The sequence below is a fragment of the Anolis sagrei genome, chromosome 1, assembly GCF_037176765.1.
Source record: "Anolis sagrei isolate rAnoSag1 chromosome 1, rAnoSag1.mat, whole genome shotgun sequence".
NCBI lineage: Eukaryota > Metazoa > Chordata > Lepidosauria > Squamata > Dactyloidae > Anolis > Anolis sagrei.
Window position 1 is genome coordinate 211,973,224 of NC_090021.1, and position 20,106 is coordinate 211,993,329.

Genomic DNA, 20,106 nt, shown 5'->3' on the forward strand with positions numbered 1-20,106 from the left:
TCTTCTGAAATAGCTAAGCCCCATGTTCCTGCATACTATGGGGTGATGTTCAATGCATTTCCAGATTTCCATTGCTATGCTATTAGCAAAAGTAAACATGTTATTCAGTCCTTATGTGATAACTGAGCATCAGAACTGGAGAAAATGCAACCATGTTTAATCTGAAACAAATTGAACTTAATGTTACATATTTCGTAAAATACATCCCTCTAGACCAGTGGTTCTCCCAGGTGTTTTACAACTCTCAGAAATCCCAGCCAGTTTAACAACTGTTCGAATTTCTGGGAGTTTTAGGGCAGAACATCTGAGGATTCACAGGTTGAGAACTACTGAATTAGAATATTGAGAAGATTTCACAGTCCCACCACATATACATGTAGATTCCCGTTAAATCACCCCACTCCAGAAATGTATTAGAAATGTGAGAAATGGCAGAAATCTGTTTCCATTTTGGGAAAATCTGAGAAGATTTCAGGGGGCATTTTGATTCATAATTTGAAATCCAGATTTTTTTTTCATTATTGTTTTGATGAGATTTGGCCCATTAGCACCAATGAGGAAAATTGTGAAGTTCATCTTTCTGTGAATGAAATGGATATCAGGATGAAACTTGCCAAACTTGTAGGACACATTTATAACTGTAAGCCTGCCAAGTTTCAGAGTGTTTCAATCATTCACTGATTTTTGGGGATTTTTTTTACCAATTTAAGCACCTTGAGTGAGTCACCCTCTCGGTTTGAGACTTGAATTTTTTTCCTAGTTATAAAGATGAAACTTGCCACACTTGTAGGCCACATTTTTGACTGTAAGACTGCAAAGTTTCAGAACATTTCGGTCACCCACTGATTTATTTTAGGAAATTTGTCCAATAAATGCCCTTTAAAACTTACAGGGGGAAAAAATCAGTGAGCAGCTGCACTGGTCAATCACACCAGCCAGTCCCAAGGTGGCAGAGTAATATGTTACACTGAAAAAAGTCAGAGTCAACAGATTTTCTGAATTTATCCAACAGATTCAGATACGTGTTTCGATTAGCAAATTTTTCAGAGGGGCCCTTTCTGCTTTCTATTTCAGTGGTTCATATCTCTGAATCATCAAAATTTTCAGAAATCCGAAAAGACATCTGGAATTATGCCCACCTCTAAAATGTATTATTGGTAATCTGTTATATCCTCACTGGTGTTAAGTACTATAATAAGAGGAATCAGAGATGAATTTTGTGTAACAAGGTTTTCCAGTTTGCTCCAGCTAGTCAAAGTGGTCTTCAAAAATGAGTTATAAAATGTGTTAATTATCTTTCTGTTAACATTTAGAAAAACTGATTTAAGATTTAAATCTGACATCAGGTCTATTTGAATGCCTTTCTAATCTTTATTGATTAGTGGGAGAATTTGTTTTAACTGAAATGAGTAACAATATTTGGATATATCATAAATCCCTAATCCCCTATTTGAAGATTTTCTATGTATTTTCTCCTTCAAATATAAAGAATTGAAAATTGTTTGCCAATTATTATTAAGATGTGCCTTGGTTAAAGTGATAGGAAGACATGAAATAAGGAATTCACTTTTGGTACATTCATTTTGATTGCTGTGATTCAGCCAAGACAAAAAGTTTAATTTTGGCCCAATTGAGGATGTCTAGTTTTATTTTGTTGCATAAGATCTCTAAAAAATGAAATTGATTTGAAGATAGAAACTCATTTGAATATGTTGGGTGATAACTTTAAACCAATAACTGATTGCAAAATGTTTTGATCTTGTAGAGTAAATCTTATACATAATTCCTCTTATTTATTATGGTTAATTTATACGCCATCCAATTTTCTATACATATCTACTCCCTCTATTAAAGCTGGCCTTTGTGTCTGATACATTTCATTGTTTGGCTAGTTTCAGAATGTATTTCTTGGAGACATCCATTGGCCTTTCTTTACGATGGGATAGATTATTGAGGTCAATTTGCCAGCTTCTCTGGGCAGAGGAATCCAACCTTTCTAAAACTGGATTATTCTGCTCAACATTGTAGCACAGTCCTGTTCTTCCCTTATCTCCAGTATTATTCAGGCTATAGGGTGACAGGTAATTATAGGACTGGGGCTAAACAAAATCTAAATTATAGTTTTGGGAAAGGTTAGTTAAGTACATGGACCTTCAATGCTTCTGAAAGAGCCCAGACAAAAGAAAAGGGTTTGTAATTCATACTAGGAAATGGATTTGATATTCTTCCTATATATAATATCTCATTTTGTCTCTTATAGCTAAAATAAGAAAGATGTTAAAGGGAAAGACTATGCCCTTTGTACTAAATTAAGGTTTAATAAAAAGGGTAATCTCATTAAAAGGGACAAGTGGGTATGGGATGTGAAATGCATGGGTCAGGACATTCTCAGCATACTGCACAAGGTTTAATTTCATTCTCTCTGTTTGGATTCTCCATGCACTTAGTACCAATAATGGCAAAGCACCATTGTTTTTACTACATGAAATATCATGCTATCATAGAAGGACGGCTTGATATGGCATGAACATTCAGATTCATTGTTATAAAGTTATAATTTTACTTATTGATAAATTGTGAAAGCATCTCTCTAACTTGCTGCAAAGTAGTATAATGAAAACATGTAGGCATTTAAAGATGATGGCCTATGTCATGGCTGGGTCTGTGAGTTGCAGGGTAATTTTTGTGGCCTTCAGGGACTCCATAGGGTTAAATCAATTGGCTTGCCCCCAGATTCCAACTGAAGGAGTGAAGTGAGCTTTTTTGACACATTTCTGAGAGTCCATGGTTAATGTTTTAAAGGAAATGAACACGCAGAGCCGGAGTCAATGAAGGAAATATCCCTATGTTTTTCAGAGATGAGCTATTGGAAAAGGCAGCCCCACCACCAACTAGGAATAGAAAGAATATTGTTAAAAACTCAGAAATTGTTGGAAAATCTGTAAAATGGCACATGGTTGACTTGGGTAGAAAACAGTATTTTCTGCAGAAGAATATATATTAGGGATGAGCATTTTGGGAAAAATCTTTCCTGAATTTCATGCCATTTTCTAACAATAACCCCCCCCCCCCTTTTCCATCTGTTTTCTGGTAACTTTCATTTTTCAGGATGGACAATATGCCGTTTTTTTGGGATGGCAGCAGATTTTCAGGAGTGATCTAGCGATAGGCGGCAATGGGGAGGCTTCAGAGTTTCCCTTTCCATCATTTTAAGGCTATCAGGATGAATGTGGCCACACTAGGACACATTTACTAGGGCTGGGCAATTCATTTCGTTAATTCGTAATTCGTTAAAAAATTCGTTAATTTTTGAATTACAAAACGATTACAAAACTTATTTTTAAACCTGGAAGTGTTTTTAGATATCGAAACGGCAGGCGCCAAAAAATTTTGTATTTCCGTCCATTTCGGAAATACGTAAGATGGCTGCCTGGCTTGCTGGGAGCTCTCCTCTCTCGGCTGAGCAAGCGAGCGAGAGGGCGAGCGAGAGGGCGAGCGGCGAGCGAGAGGGCGAGGGCGAGCGGCGAGCGAGAGGGCGAGCGAGAGGGCGAGCGAGAGGGCGAGGGCGAGCGGCGAGCGAGAGGGCGAGCGAGAGGGTGAGCGGCGAGCGAGCGGGCGAGCGAGAGGGCGAGCGGCGAGCGAGAGGGCGAGGGTGAGCGAGCGGCGAGCGAGAGGGCCCGCCAGAGTGAGTGCCTGCCTTCCCTCAATAATAATTTCTCCTCCCTATTCTACTAAATTAATAATTAAATTTAAAAAATATTTTTAAAATATTGAAAAAAAAGGGCGCCATCTTTACAAAATGTTTTGTAAATATTTACGAAATTTCGTAAATACCGAACTTTTTTTGGGAAAATTTTGAAATTATTTTAAATATCGAAACAAAAAAAAACACCCCAATTACAAATCGATTTTAGAAACAAATTTTTGCGTTGTTACCCAGGCCTAACATTTACCACTGCAAGCCCCCTTAAGTTTCAGAACACTTGGATCATCCCACCATTTTTAGTGATTTTTTAAAAAAAGTTTCATGAAATAAAATGTCCTTTTAAAGAATCCCAAAGCTGCTCCTCCTATTCCCTGGAATGTCACACAGGGAGGAGAAGCAGCAGGGCAGAGAGTGTGTGAGAGAGAGTCAAAGATGTGAACATTACAAACAACTTCCAAGGGCTTTGTTTATTTTTGTTTACTTTTTAAAATAACTGTTTGGGGTAAGGGAGGCTGCTACTGCTAGACTGGTGCAGTGGGGCAGGTAGAAGTCACCCGAGGGTACACTTGCACACCTGCACACACACAAGCCAGATGAACTGGGGCAGCAGAGGTACACAAGCCCAAATAGGAAGGGCAGCAGAGGGAAAGAAATGAGAAAGTCTAAGAGGTGAAGGAGAAGGGCTTTTTTGGTAATAGATAGATAGATAGGGCTGGAGAAGGATGGAAAAGAGATTGAAAGAAATTATCCCATGCAGGCCCGTAGCCAGGATTTTGATTCGGGGGGGGGATGGCTGAGTTTGTTTCGGGGTGGCTGAGTCTGAGTGAAAGAGGGTCTACCCTAGCAAACCTTTTGTATTGTTACCCCAATACCCCCATGCATATGGGATATATTGAGTATGGTGATCAGATCATGATATGAATAAACATAACAGTTTAAATAATACACCAGTAAGGCCTTTTTGTGGACCACCATGAGAATTTCGGGGGGGGGGGGCTGAAGCCCCTCAAGCCCCCCTCCCCGGCTACATGCCTGGTCCCATGGGAACTCATGGGAATCAGGCTATCCTCTGACCCCTCCCTTCCCTTTACCACCTCACCACAAAGTTAACAATTAAAGAAACACCCCAAAAAAGTAATTCCTTCCCAGACCCTAAGGCTCCTATAGAACTGTGAAGGATGAACACAAAGAGGCCAGGGGCAGGCTGCCTTAAATAGCCTAAACCAGGTAGAGTCTACAAAGAACCCCTCACTCCCCCTAGCTAGGCCTCCTACCACATTGTGAGGTAGTCGAACAGCAAACATCATCGCAACATAAAACAAGCCTTAGTTTGGCTTGCAGGTGGTATTGGACATTGCTCAAAAAGGTTCCACAAAATATTGAACATACCAAATTCAGCATCAGACCCAATAATGCTAATATACAACACTCATGATAACAAAATGGAGGTCCATCATTTTGGTGCCCTGTGTTTATGCCAACTGCATCCATATGTAATTGGAGTAATGCAAAGCAATAAAATATAGGCAGAGCACTATATAAAAGCATCAGCAACTAAAAATCAATATTATTCAGCAACCATGGTTCAGGAGTGTCATTCAAAAATCTGATGGTGCTGAGAATTGCTTCCCAAGAAGAATCTGATATACTGCCATTGGAGGAGAACCCCTGCAAAGGAAATTCCTGCACTGTCTTAGCAAGAGTGAAAATAGACAAATGCTATATGGCCCCTGGCTCTTTGAAATTGTGCTTGGGATTGATTGTCTTTGGATAGAGCCTGGCCTTTTGCTCTGAAGTAGAAGGACAAAAACATTATGTTAGGAACATTATCTCCACCACCAATTCTGCTTAATGACATTAATTTTCTTGTTAGCAATTTTTTATTACCGTGGTAAAGGTTATTTTTCCTTCTCAACAACATATTACTTTTTTAAATGGAGGAGAAAGAGAAAGCTGAAGTCTCTATTTCCTGTGGCAATTACACAATGGATTGTTTGTGTATAAGATTTTTCTCCTGAGGTGAGGACAAAAAAACCACCAAATGATGAATTCTCATGATCTGTGGGTCAGTGTACAATGCATTTCCACAGGAAAGAAACCCTGAATCTTTTCAAAGTCATGCTTGCTCCTGGGAGGATTAGGATAATTCAGTTTGTTTGCGATGTCTGATAATTTATTTAGTTTCCCAATGAGGGGCCATAACATTTTGTTTGCTATTTTCAAATTGGAGTTTTTTCCATAGAGGCCAGCAAGTGGGATCGAGAAGTAGTGGAGCTAGTTATCATGAACAAATGTTGAAGACTGCCTGGTGGGTATTGAAAATGGAGTCGTGTTTAAAGAAAATTAAGGGATGAGAGAAAGCAGCAATGAAGTTGGGGAAATGCAGCAGGGAAGAAAATACTGCAATCCTTAGATACTTCTGAAAAGAGATTCAAATTTATAATCTATTTTTGACAAGCCCATGCCCAGTCCCCACCCTCTCTCATTTTGATTGCCCATACAGTCCTGGTTTTGATTACTGAGACTGGTTTCGATTTTTGTAATGATGTTTATATATTTTATTATTTTAATTGTTTAATTACCTTGTTATGTGTTTATCTGCATTTTCAATGTGTTTTTATTTGGTTCACTCTGTTATTAATGAGCTTGACCCCGTTTGTAAACTGCCCCAAGTCCCTTTGGGGAGATGGTGGTGGTGGTGGGATATAAAAATAAAGTTGTTATTATTATTATTATCTTATTTTTATTGAAGCATTTAGAGCTCAATCTGGGTACATCTTAAGTGTGCCCATGTATGGCACTTAAACGGTTTTCAGACTTTTTTGTGCTTTAACTTGGTGATATATTGAATATGCTTTTATCCCATTTGAATTATTTGGTGGTTTTTTTTAAAAAAATGTTATTAAATTCCTTTAGTGTCTTAATTGTATGCCTCCCTGAGATTTCACAGTAGCAGACAGGATACAAATATTTTGATAGACACAGATAGATTTAAATCCATATAATATCTAACTACCAGGCATGCCGACTAAGACTGTTGAGGATTACAGTTCAACAAAATTGAAAATAGCTAGATTAATTTTTTTTTGAGGGGGGGGGCAGGGGTTGTTTTAACTGTTACTTGAAATTACATTGTTTCGACTGCCTGTATAATGTCCAAAGAAAAGGTGAACACAGTAGCAATGGAAAAACAATTATGGCAATTTCAGTGAAATACATGGACTGTAAAATATTAACAAAATGTCAGCAGGATGCCATTAAATCACCAAGTTGACATATATAATTACAATGGTGGGTAGCTCAGTGGCCTCACTATGTTTAACACAGTAGTAACTATGTTTAACATAGTGAGGCCATGAAAACATTTAACGTATATCTAATGAGGTGTATCTAATGAGTTATAGTCTTTAATAATGGGGTTGCAGTATCAGAGTTCACATATCAAATAACACCATATACAATTTTTTTTTAAAAAAATAGCCTCTGCATATTTTATTCTGACATTTATTTATATGAGGAAGACAGGTGGAGTTTGGAAAATGGCACTGGAAACATGATTATGGCTTGGTGAATGGGTTTTGATTAAGAAAGCTGGGCGAGGGCAAAAGAAATTTATTTATCGTGTCATCCGCAACCAGAACTTTGTATTATATTTCTAACAGAACAAAAGAAACAAACAGATAAAAAACCACAAATTTTGCAAACTTGGTAGCTGATTAAATGTCCTTTGACCAGTATCTGGCCACTTGGAGTGCCTCTGGTGTTGCCGCAAGAAGGTCTTCCATCGTGCATGTGGCAGGACTCAGGTTGCATTGCAGCAAGTGGTCAGTGGTTTGCTCCTCTCTGCACTTGCATGTCGAGGATTCCACTTTGTAGCCCCATTTCTGAAGGTTGGCTCTGCATCTTGTGGTGCCAGTGCACAGTCTGTTCAGCGCCTTCCAAGTCGCCCAGTCTTCTGTGTGCCCAGGGGGGAGTCTCTCATCTGGTATCACCCACGGATTGAGGTGCTGGGTTTGAGCCTGCCACTTTTGAACTCTCGCTTGCTGAGGTGTTCCAGTGAGTGTCTCTGTAGATCTAAGAAAACTATTTCTTGATTTAAGTCGTTGACGTGCTGGCTGATACCCAAACAAGGGATGAGCTGGAGATGTCTCTGCCTTGGTCCTTTCTCTATTGGCTGCTACTTCCCGGTGGATGTCAAGCAACTTGCTTGTGGTTGCTTCTGTGTTGAGAATATGGCAAAATAAATGAACCATGACGATATTTAAATGCATTAGATCATTTGTCTTAAGGTGTGTCAGCCTGAAACTTGCTTTTCATACTTTTTAAAAATAGAATACTGAAATAACTTTCAGTTTCAATATGTACATGTATAGTCAGAGGCGGCCGTAGGTAATTTTCAATGGTAAGCAAACAGTATTTTGGTGCCCCCCCCCCCAACTAATCATTGATATATATTTTCTATTCGTCATGGGAGTTCTGTGTGCCATATTTGGTTCAATTCTAACATTGGTGGAGTTCAGAATGCTCTTTGATTTTAGGTGAACTATACATCCCAGTAACTACAACTCGCATATGTCAAGGTCTATTTTCCCCCAACAGCGCCTCAAGAGCGCCCCTGGGCAAAATCAACTGTACTGCAAATGCTTACACAGCCGCCCTTGTGTATAGTACTGCTCCAGTATAAAGATTACTGCTTTTAAGGCTTGCCAAAGTCTACCAGTGTTAAGATGCATATAGGACCCAAAGCCAATTCATCTTGGCAAATGAGATGGAAAATCTCCACCTTCCTATAAGCGAAAATTCAATAATAAATTAAAGAACTAAATATTCCCTGCCTTTTTTTCATAGCACCCAACTCAACCCTACACCCAACTCTATAGCACCCAACTCAACCCTACAAGCTGTCAGCTTCCATTTTGCTCATCAAATCATTTTGCTCATACATCTTTGTACATTTGCACTGAAGAAATCTGTGCCCCCTTTCACACAGCTGAATACAATCCCACATTATCTGCTTTGAACTGAAATACTTGTATATGGCAGTGTGGACTCAGATAACCCAGTATCTGAGAAAAGCAGATTCCACCTGAACATGAGGCAGAACTTCCTAACTGTGAGAGCTGTTTAGCAGTGGAACTCTCTGCCCCGGAGTGTGGTAGAGGTTCCTTCTTTAGAGGTTTTTAAACAGAGGCTGGATGGCCATCTGTTGAGAGTACTTTGAATGTGATTTCCTGCTTCTAGGCATGCAGTTGGACTGGATGGCCCACAAGGTCTCTTCCAACTCAATGATGCTATAATTTTCTGCCTTGATATTCTGAGTTATATGGCTGTGTAGTAGGGCCTTAGATATGATCATATCAGGCAATGCAAGCCATCTTCACCCCATTGGACCAAAAGATTTGAAAACCGATGTTAGACATAGCGGTTGAGAATGTTTCTTTTCTTTCTCCTCCTTGCCCATTACTACAAGTAACCCCAGCCTTATCTTATCTGTTATCCTTGATGGATAAAATGCAAAAGCTTCTCTGAAAGTGTGTGAAACTAATCAATTCCCTACCAGCTCTTGCTGATCCAGATGAATGCCTGAGACTATGTTTTCCAATCAGGATGGGAATGGCTTTAAAAAGACTTTGGCAGTCAGCAGTAATAAGCGCTATTGGTCTGCCTACAGCTGCCACCCAAGATTTCTTGTTTACTTTTTAAAGAATCATTGTAATTAATGCCTCTCTCATTTCTCTGGTGAGGCAGCTCTTATTGAAGGCTCCTTGAAATGTCTCTGGCACGCAGTGGACCTCAGCAGATTCGAGGAGGATTTACTAAAGCTTGCAAATCCCAAAGTTTAAGACTTCTTCACTTCCAAATTACTTTTTGCCCTTAATTATGCAAAACTTTTCCATGATGAAAGTGCAGAAAGACTTCAGGAAAGAAGTCTCAACATTTCCTCATCTGCTACCCTTGTTAACTACTTTGTCATGTTGCAGGTATCTGTGATCCCATGTGCATGAATGGAGGACGATGCATAAGCCCTGCTGTCTGTGACTGCCCATCTGGTTGGAAAGGAAAGCACTGCAGTAAACGTGAGTCTGAGCAACCTCCCATAACAGCGATGCTATTTGTTTATCACTTAGGCCTGCCAGCATGAATTGTAATCTGTTTTAGTGCCAGCAAGCCATACACCAAATGATCTAGTTTTGCTGCTTCAGGATTTCAAGGAGAAAATGGTTTTATATATCGGCATAATGCAAATTGACACAAATGTTTTACGTTTTCAAATATAAAGCATTTCTAAAAAGAAAAAAGCCTGCATGCAACTATCTGTCTGTTATGCAGATGATTTTTTTTCCTTTGCAGAAATTCATTTCCCCCCCACCATAGCATTAAATTTGAAATATTGATTTTTGGTTTTAGCAGCTACATGCATTTTGTTATATTTTACAGAGTAATGACGCATATTTCAAATCCAGTACTATTTAAAGCACAGAGTAAAAAGTGTTTCCATCCTGATATATTCTCAAGGTCATCACAGGCATGTTTATTTCAGAACATAATTTCTGCCGATGGTGTGGGTTTTTGGTCTATTTGTTTGTTTAAACACTATTAAAGCTAACCACATTTGACTGCAGTTTACTGGGGGAAAATATATTCCAAATAAGTCATCTAATCTGAAAAGGCTTGGAAAATATTCCCCCCACTTCCACAGTTACATGGTTATTCTTTTCATTATTATTCATTCACAGATAAGCTGAATAAATTTTAGATCAAGATAACACACTATATAGAGGACTTGTTAATATATATCAGCTTGATGCCCTCCCCAAGTGACCTCCTGATAATACAAATCATGATTCTGAGCAGGGTTTAATTCCAGGATCTTGTCAAGACAGAATGTCAGTCACTTCTTGGATTCTTAAGTGATAAGGGTGAACACAGCAGAGCTGCACCAAACTGGCAAAGACCATTTTCTGTTATTTTTGCCCACTCCCAAAAAAAGAGGCTGTTTTGTTTCATCCATAGAAGGGTAGGGGGAGGCAAAATAGCTTAGGCTGAGAAGAGAACTGGAACATCTGCCAGTCAGTTCTCTCCAGAAAGCTCTGTTCTGGTATGTTTTCTTTAATGCCATTTTGGGGGAATTCAAAAAGTCTGGTTTTTTTCATCTCTCAAAGTGGACAGTATTATAAAATCTACAGAAAAAAAATACTTGTATAGAGTAGGTGGATTCTTCTTCTAGTGGCTCAAATTATTAAAGATGTGCAATGTTAAATATGTCTCAAAAGAAATGACAGTGATTCAAGCAAGCTTGTTGAAAGACAATGAAGCTTCAATATCTTTTTATAATGCAGCTGTATTTTTGTACCTTAACTAAAGAGGATAGGTGAGTTCTTTTCTTTTTCCTGTATTACTATGTCTTGTAAAACGCTGCAAAATACTTACTGTAAGTGAAAAAATAGGGGGGGGGGGGACTAATAAGAAGTATACTATAGCATTTGTGGATCAATAATGAAGAATGAGTCTGAGATAAATATGCAAAAAATATTTGTATCTTTTAATGGGTACAAAGGTTGGCAAATCCAGGCCAGGCTGAAGCGGAGCCCTGAAGATGGCCACACGTACACTAATGAACCCATGGTACTGGCCCAGAAGATGGCCACACGTACTCTCATGATCCAATGGCACAAGCCCTGGAGATGTCCACATGTGCTCTCATGAACCCATGCACTGGCCCTGAAGATGGCCACACATGTCCGCATGAACCCATGACAGTGCTTGGTCAGAGTCCAAATGGCCCTGGCAAGCTGAGCAGCATTGGCCCTCCTTGACAATCTCATTACTGTCTGTGTCAACATCATAATTCCCAGACAGCCACAGATCCCTGTGTGAACTCCTGCCCATCATGGGTGCCCCATGGTGACAGCAACAGTAGCATTTGCATGACCAAGGGAAAGGAGAAATCTCCCCACTTTCTTGGTCATATAAGCGCTTCTGCTGATGTCAGCAATGGATGTCTGCAATTGCCAAACATTCACACTGGGTTCTTGGTCATCTTGGAGGAGTGGCATGGGAATGATCCAGTCTCTTTTACTTGCACTGAAAAATGACAGTACCCTAAGTGGATGTTGGACTGGACTAAATTGGTCCCAGTCCTGCTGTCCACACTGGCCCAAGGATGTTGAGTTAATTTGGTTAATTTGAAGCACCCCCTGATTTTTCCTCATGTGGGGCAAAACTTGATGAACTTGGTTTATCCCACAATATTTACTGGAAGTGCAGGGACATTGTGGAGACAGCCAGAAGTGAACTCAGTGTGATTCCAGGTTGTAATGTCCATGTAGATGACCCCTATTACTCAATTCTCCTGAGTTTAATGGAATCTACTCACAAGAAAAAAGTGCTTGTTAGGAAAAATGTTGTTGAAAAGGTTACTGCAAAAAAGCAATTTTTCCTGAGATTGACTGATCCGAGAAAGAGTTACTGAAAATGTTTGTAACCACTTTTTTACTCTCTCTGCCTAATCATTGTCTATCAGTTTTCAACAATTCCTTGATTGCCAAAATATCTAAATCATTGTAATTTTATTGCAACCAAAATGGCACAGACCCAGTTCTGCATGAGTAAAGGCATGAGTCTTCCATCTCTTCCCCACACCTTTTCCAATGGAAGATCATGGAGGCACGCCTAAGCAGTGGCATTATGGCTAACCAATGGCAAGAGACAGATTTTTATAATGCCTTCACAATTTTATATCATGTGGTTTTTAATTGTTTCAGGAAACGTCATTCTTTGATATCTGGTTGCTTCACATTTTGGGTCACTGCTTTGACAATTTACCTTAGAATGTGATATTTTTAAAAACAAAAAACTAAAACAAAAACTGGAAGCTCATCCCAAATCATCTAGTAGTACAAGCAATTCAGTAACATTTGCTGTGAATGTCCTTTCATTTGGTGCAATGATACTATTTCCCTTGCATAGAAGAATGTTTCAATTACTCTAACTCTGTCATGTAACTGAAACTCTCCACCCATCAGTTACATTTCTCCCTGACCTTCACTCCATCCCCTTGACCTTACTGGGAATGTCTAATGATCTCTCAGCCCAGGAAAAGTAAAAATCATTTGTTGAATAAAGGCAGGTTCTCACTTACAGACTAGCAATGCAAACATTGTTGATTAAGATAACTTAAGTAATTGTTCTCGCTTGTATGATCTATCCTTAAAGCTGTCACATTCTACTGCTGTGCTTGGACTTCATACTGCAAATCCTTGGTCTTTGTCCATAGCTGTAGCTTGAAGTCCAAAACACCTGAAGAGACACTACTGCTCAAAAGTGCAGTGATTGGATTAAAATATAATGAAATATCCACATGTTCAGTCTGAAAATAATGGGTTACTCAGTTAATCACACCCATCAATCAGTTAAGACTGTCAGCACTAATAGAAAATGAAATTTTAATGACTGGGGAATCTGCCATTGGAGCAACTCTGTGATGAAACTAGAAGTCAGACTATGAGAGATTAAGGAGAATTTCCTAATCAGGGAAATTTCAGACTCTTAATTGCCTCATGAAGAATGCTCATTAAGCTCTTTTGAGATTCAACCACTTCGAAAGTAATTGTGGGAAGCTAACATATGACATGCCATTCACAGAAAGGACTTAAGGACACATGGGGACATTACACTGATGTTCCCTCATTTTCTCCCCTCCACTTATTTCTTTTCAGCTGTTTGTTTGCCTAGCTGCTTGAATGGCGGTGAGTGTATTGGACCAAATGTTTGCCAGTGTTCAGAAGGATGGGTAGGAGTTCTATGTCAGATTCGTAAGTATTGTTACATTTCAGGGTCTGTTTTGTTTGTTTTCAAAAAGGGTTCAGTATGTTTCTAGTTTGAACAACAAATAAAGAGTGGTTCTACACGGGCCATATAATGTAGTTTGAAGCTAGCTCCACAAAAGCTCTCAATGAGAGCTGTAGCATGCATTAAGCCAGCCCTTTTGTTCTCATTTCCTCCAACTGACCATGGTCTAGGGCCAATCCCAAATGGACATAATGATGCACATCAGCACATCTCAGCAGATTGGGTAAGAAAAAATAATAATCCTGGGTTCAGTACCAATCTGCAACAAGTGGATAATTATTGTGGCCACCATCCCTCCTTCAATTCAGCATCTTTTAAACCAGTTCCTACTTCAGGTTTATAACTACTCTTTGCCATTATTTTTTAGGGGTCCTCAAGAATTCTTTTGGCCAATGGATTTCTTTGGGTATTGCACTTCTTCATATTTACCACAGAACCAATGGATGCTGTTTTCAGGATCCAAAATAACAGCTAGACTTCTTATAAATCGAGATAATTTCACATTAGCTCTGTTCATGTTGATTTTCTGGTGGGGAGGAGAGCTATTAGGGTTTCAGGTCCTATGCTTGAGCAATCCACTTCTGTATTGCCACTTGAACCAATTACACTGGATCAAAATTGTGCATGCCTAAATATATCCACATCTTCACTTTTGAAGTGTTCTTAAGTGTACAACAGAACTTGGGCCAATACAGATACAATGCTCATGGATAATGTTTATGCATCTACCTGAATGTTTGCAATTTGGGTGTTGGACTTCATATCATGATCTTGGTCTCATAAGTCTTCCTTGTATATTTGCATTCACACAAAGAGGGGTTAGCCAAAATTCTGTGCTGTAAACAGGCATAGCCCCAGTTCTGGGAGGGAATTGGGATTTACCTGCCAGTGGGCGAGTGAATTCATCCTAGCTTTTAGTTGAAAAGAACTATCCAATACCCCAGATCCTATCCTCCAAAATAGGTTGAAGAGTTTGAACCTCTAAACTTCAAGCTAAAACCACTTCCACTCCATTAACATGGAAGTCACCAGCAGTTACTTTATGTTACCACCGAAGTCTAGAAATTGTTTCTCTGTGTCCTATTTGAACCCTTCTCAAGTAAAAAGGGAATTAATTAAAAGATGGCTGTAACAAATATACAGAAGCAACCTGGGGTATCCCTGGTAAATTTGTTTCTTACTACTACTAGAACATATGCGTTAAGATACAGACACTACAAAGTCAGTCCCAAGTGCAAAGTAACAATAGTTTATTGAAGGTACAGCTCAAAAGAACCAAAAATGCTTAACAGCAGCAAAATAGCATTCCAAAGCAAAACACAGACCAACTGGTCAAAAAGGAGACAAATCAGAAAGTACCAAAGTCCTAAAAATCCCAACCTACTAACCAAAAAAACACAGCAAAGGAAAGAACACTCGCTATTGTTTTCAGCGAGCACGTTCCAGGGTGTAGCAAAGTCGTAGTCAAGCCGGTCCAGGGGTCATCAACAGCAAACAGGATACCACAGCAGCAGTGTCAAATGTCCAATCCAAGGTCAGGGCAGAAGAGTAGAAGCAATGTCCAGAAGCAATCCAAGGTCCAAGCCAAAACAGTAGCAGAGGGTCCACGAAGTTCTGGAATCACAACCCAGCATAGCAGGCAACCCAGAAAACACTTTGCCAGTCGTAAAGTCCCCATTGCAACCAACCCTCCTTATATTACAAACTTTCCTCTGAGCTGCAATGAGACAACATCCCACCTTCAGCTGCTCCTGCATTCTCCTCCAAACTAGAATCAGACAACACCCCACCCTCAGCTGCCAGATGTGCTGCTCGGGCTGCTCTTTGCCTTGCCTGCCAAGAGGTCCGTCTCCTGCTTCTACTTACCTCTTCCCAAAGAGTAGACGAATCATCCTCCCTCCAAGTTTCATCCCCAGCAAACCCTCTGAATGTGTCACTACTTGTAGGCTCCTCACTCACTTCTCTCACTTCTGCTACTTTAGTCCAATCCATCTGCTACTTTAGTCCAATCCCAGCACTTCTCATAGAATCTGCCAAACCCATCATACCCATCAAAACCTTCAAAAGACCCTTCATCAGTGGGTTCAGCAAGTATTTGCCGAATTCTCTTCTGCTCTTGCTCTTCAATAGATTCTTAGTCCCGAGTAGACCTTTTTGCCTGTCTAGTCTCCAACTCCCTGTTGTTACTACTATTCAGAGACTCATCCACAACAATCTGCATGCTGCTACTGTCTACCTCAGACATGCTGGCACTGTCCATTATTCTGAAGATATGTGTTTACCATGCATATAGCTGTCAATGATATAACAATTTATAAATGATGCATCGATTTCACTATACTGAGTTATTTATTGACAATTTTATGCCTGCTCCCAAAACAAGGATCCTCAAGTATCTGATTAAAATCTTTAGTCCAGGCTTTCCCTTTAATCTTTTCTAACAAAAATGTCTTATATTTTATTTTCTCCTTCAGGCACAAATAGTTAGAAATGACATTGTTTAATCTGTTTTACGTTGCTGAGGAAACAGTAATACCCAGATCCTCCTTGGTTTAGGAAACATGTGTTTACCCACAAATAAATCCTATTAAATTGAATACCCCCAAGTAAGTTTGTCACTTTTTGTAGATTTACAATTATGGCAGAGGTTTTCTCCATGACTGAGATGCTTAAAAGAGGAAAGCCTTATATTTCTTCAAAAAAAGAAAATGGAAGTAAACAAGTTTGCAGTTACACAGAAATACATAGAAATGGCACATAAACACACTCAGACAGTATCTCATTATCATTTCATGCAGAAAGTATTTACATGGATAATGATCATCTGTAACTCTGGCCAATATAATTCTGCTGTTGGAAATGAATGACAGATTGCTAATAGCAATATTTATGAACACCCGCTGGCTTCCTAAGTTATGACTGATCTATGTCCTAATGTTTCCTCTTGGTTATGGACATTATACATCTTTTCATTATTGTTATTTTAATATTTTATACTCTGTTTTTCTTCATTGGAAAACAATCCCAAAATGATTCACAAGTTAAAACAATCAATAATTTAATCATCACAGAATAACTGCACAGTAGAAAACATTGTTGCCTTGCATCTTGTTGGTGAGTCCCCAGCTAGAACAGATCCATTTAATTAATTGTTGAATGTTGAGTCACCAAATAAGTGAGTCAACACACTTTCTATCCTTAAGAATAGCAGTGGGATTGGTGCCCTCCAAAATTCAGTGGTAGAAGTAAGAATAAGCAGTAAAAAAAAATCTATGGTGCCAACAATAAATCAAAATGTTACATGTTAACAAAAAGGAAATGCTGTCACAATAATTAGGTTAAAACTTGAACAAAGAGGTAAATCAAGAGTCAGGTTCTGGACAAATGAATTAAACAGTTGGGCAAAATGAGATTAACCACTTAATCACATGGGGCTTTTCTAGAATCCTAGGATACTTCCCCACTACCCCAATGATGGATGGGTGTGCTGCCCATCATGTGACATCACTGGAATTCCTGTGGAGGCCCTGTTCACAACTGGAGTGGAAGCATCTTAGGAAGCTTCCCTCCAAATATGAGAACTTGCTTTGGCAATGCTCCCCGCATGTGATGGGGGAAGTGTTGCCACAACAAAGAGACATGCAGGGTGACAGAGCCACCCCTCATCCCTGCTGTTTTGCCATGGAGGTTGGAGAAACAGTCCTGGGGAATTCTCCCATGTGAAGAAGTCCTTATATGCTGCACATAGTATCAGTAAAAAAAAAAACCCCAGCAATATCCACTGCATGAATCAGTTGCTGCTGCTTCTGTAGCAGTTGGGAGGTGTGTGTTTTTGTACATGTCTGTGCTATGTTTTCCTTTTGTTTATAAGCAGATCTATGCTTCTGGAAATGGCCCATGTTTTAAAATTCAGGGGGTATTTTTAAAAGTAAAGTAAAATTGTTGTTTTAGTTGTATCAATCCCAGTCCTTTTGAACCAGTAGCAGCCAGTATAGGCATCCTCACTTGAACAGTGCTTCCTAATTTTTGACATTACAAGGTATTCTATTTGGAAATATTCCATGAATTAATTATAAAATGGAGGAAGCCCATCATCATTATAGAGATTCATCATTACTGACCTCACTTACATTTATGCTAGAGATAATCTGTTCTAATATAATATTATTGAATGTGCACTAACTTTTTTTAAAAATTGCCCTTTGGGACAGGGCTGTAGCCAGAAAAATTTTTGGGAGAGGTTGAAATTTGGGGGGGGGGGGGTTGAAAATTTCACAGGGGGGGGGGGTGAAACCTGCCTCCTAGCTAACGCTGAAGAAAAGAGCACAGCAGGGGGCAGAGCAGCCTTCAATAGCCTGCAGCTCCACCCCTGTCAACTACCTCCACCAAGTCTGGCCTCCTTAATGAGAGCATTCAACACCTCCTCTCCCCCCCCCCCCAACTTGGTTGCTTCGCTACATTGGCTATTGCTGCAAGTAATGACAGTGTGAATAAATTGTCAATATTTGCCTGAGATAGTGCTTGCAGTTCTGGAGGGACTCTTAATTTTTTGTATCTCATAGACTTAGCATGGGGATTTGGTTAACCAGTTAAAATTCATGAGCAAACCAGTTGTTTTTTAAAAAAATCTCAAACATTTCAGGGGGAGGGCTGAACCCCTAACCCCCCCCCCCCCCCGCTACAGGCCTGCTTTGGGAATTCCTTATTATATATACACCTTTAAAACAGTAGCTTCATAATTTCCTGGATCTCTTGTTCCATCTGTCTTCTCCACACTTGCTCTCAGCTTTTCTATTTCATCCAGATAGCAAAAGTAAAGCTTTCAACCAAGGTTGTTATTTGCATGAAAATTAGTTCTTCATCTCTGCCCACCCACCCCTGACAACAGAACAAACTACTATTTTTCTTCTCCTTCTTGTCATTCTCCTCCTTTCTCTTGTCCTCTTCCTCCTCCACATCTTGTCTTCCTTCCCTTCAAGGCCTTTATTGGTTATAATTTCAATGCAAGCTTGCCTTGTAAAATAACATTTCTTACCAAGACTGTCCAGGATAATTTCTGTGTCATTGTTAGTGTTTAGTAGTTCAGTGTTCCTTATAAATACATTTATGAAATATTCATTTAGACTTCAGCTATGTTATTATCTTCAGATTTCCATTCCAATTTTCTTCTAAAACATTAAACTCTCCTTCTAGTAATACATAGGAGAGACTGTTCCAATTTAGATTAGTCTTTTCTTGCTCTTTCCTCAGTAATATAGTGTGATTATTAGATCATTTAATATCTTTCTGCTATGTACTTTTCTTTTTCTTACTTATATATCCTCCACGATAGGGTTTCTCCTGATTTACCTTTCTGCTGACAATATCCTCCATCAAAAAATTCTATTACACTACTTCTGTAACGTTTGAAAGACTTCTTCTTTTAAACCAAAGGTAGAAATCATTTAGCCTACATTTTGTTAAATCACAGGGTCCATCAGTCCTAGCCAGCATGGCCATTGGTGAAGAAGGTTGGGAGTCACAATTCCAACCTTCTTCAAGTAATTTCAGACTTAGGGTCTCCCTAAGTCTGAAATTACTTGAAGGCACACAACAACAATCCTAATTAAATTTACTATATCATCAGCCAAAAGCAGGCCCACATTTCCCATTGAAATACGGTAAGTTTATGTTGTTAAAAATTTCCTTCACTTTAAATATTGTATTGTTCATTCTTCCTTTTTGACATTACTAATAAGATATATGCAGTGTGCATAGAAATTAGTTCATGTTATTTTCAAGCTATAGTCTAGCCCCCCAACAGTCTGAGGGACCATGAACAAATAGCTCCTATCCCCCTGCCTCCTTGCACATCGGTGGTATGTCCCAAGAAGGTCCAGAGAGACCTAATGGCAGCCCAGTAAGGTTTTCTTTATTTTCAAGGCTTTTAGAGGGTGTTTTGGGGTCACCCCATTGGAGCGCAATAGTTACCACACTGCAATGGAGACAACCCACAGAAAAGCCTGTTTTCCCCTTGGATTGTGGGGACTTAAACCCATTTCGGAATGAGTTTCTTTAACCCTCTCCGAAGTGGGTTTAATGTATGTCTGAAAGCGCCCTGAATGAGAGACGACTAATAAATACCAAGTGTGGTAGGCTATATTTCAGAGGAAGGAACTGACCAAACCATCTCTGAGTCTTCCTTGCCAAAGAAGGCCCTATAAAATTAATGTGGACCCCCAAAATCAACTTACTGTTTGAAGACTTGCACAAGTATATAGTTCAGAACTTTTAAATATAGGTAGTAAAACTATTTTTGTCTTTGCATAATTATTGTGTTTTGGGTTAAGCATATGTGGTTTTTCTTGGAACTCTTGGGTTTCAGAACAGTTATTTCAGGCATAATGTAGACATCTGCAAACAAATCAGGAAATTCTAATCAGAATGTAGAAAACAATTTCTAGGATCCCAATAAAAATAGATTTTATCCATCATTCTACATCCAAGAATGACCAGCCTACCAAAAATAGAAAATGTACAAGGCATTGTAAATTAATCAAATCCTTGTG

At 39.2% G+C, this 20,106-nt stretch overlaps 1 protein-coding gene across 7 annotated transcripts in view; it reads left to right on the top strand.

Annotated features, from left to right (window-relative positions):
- The window catches only part of LOC132766860 (von Willebrand factor D and EGF domain-containing protein-like), a 324,994-nt gene that overhangs the window by 282,111 nt on the left and 22,777 nt on the right, over window positions 1-20,106 (top strand). For all 7 annotated transcript variants that reach the window (XM_067472855.1, XM_067472881.1, XM_067472890.1 and 4 more), the window contains 2 exons: window positions 9,688-9,783; window positions 13,426-13,521. In XM_067472855.1, the coding sequence (XP_067328956.1) occupies window positions 9,688-9,783; window positions 13,426-13,521 (192 nt within the window). The remainder of the gene's footprint in view (window positions 1-9,687; window positions 9,784-13,425; window positions 13,522-20,106) is intronic.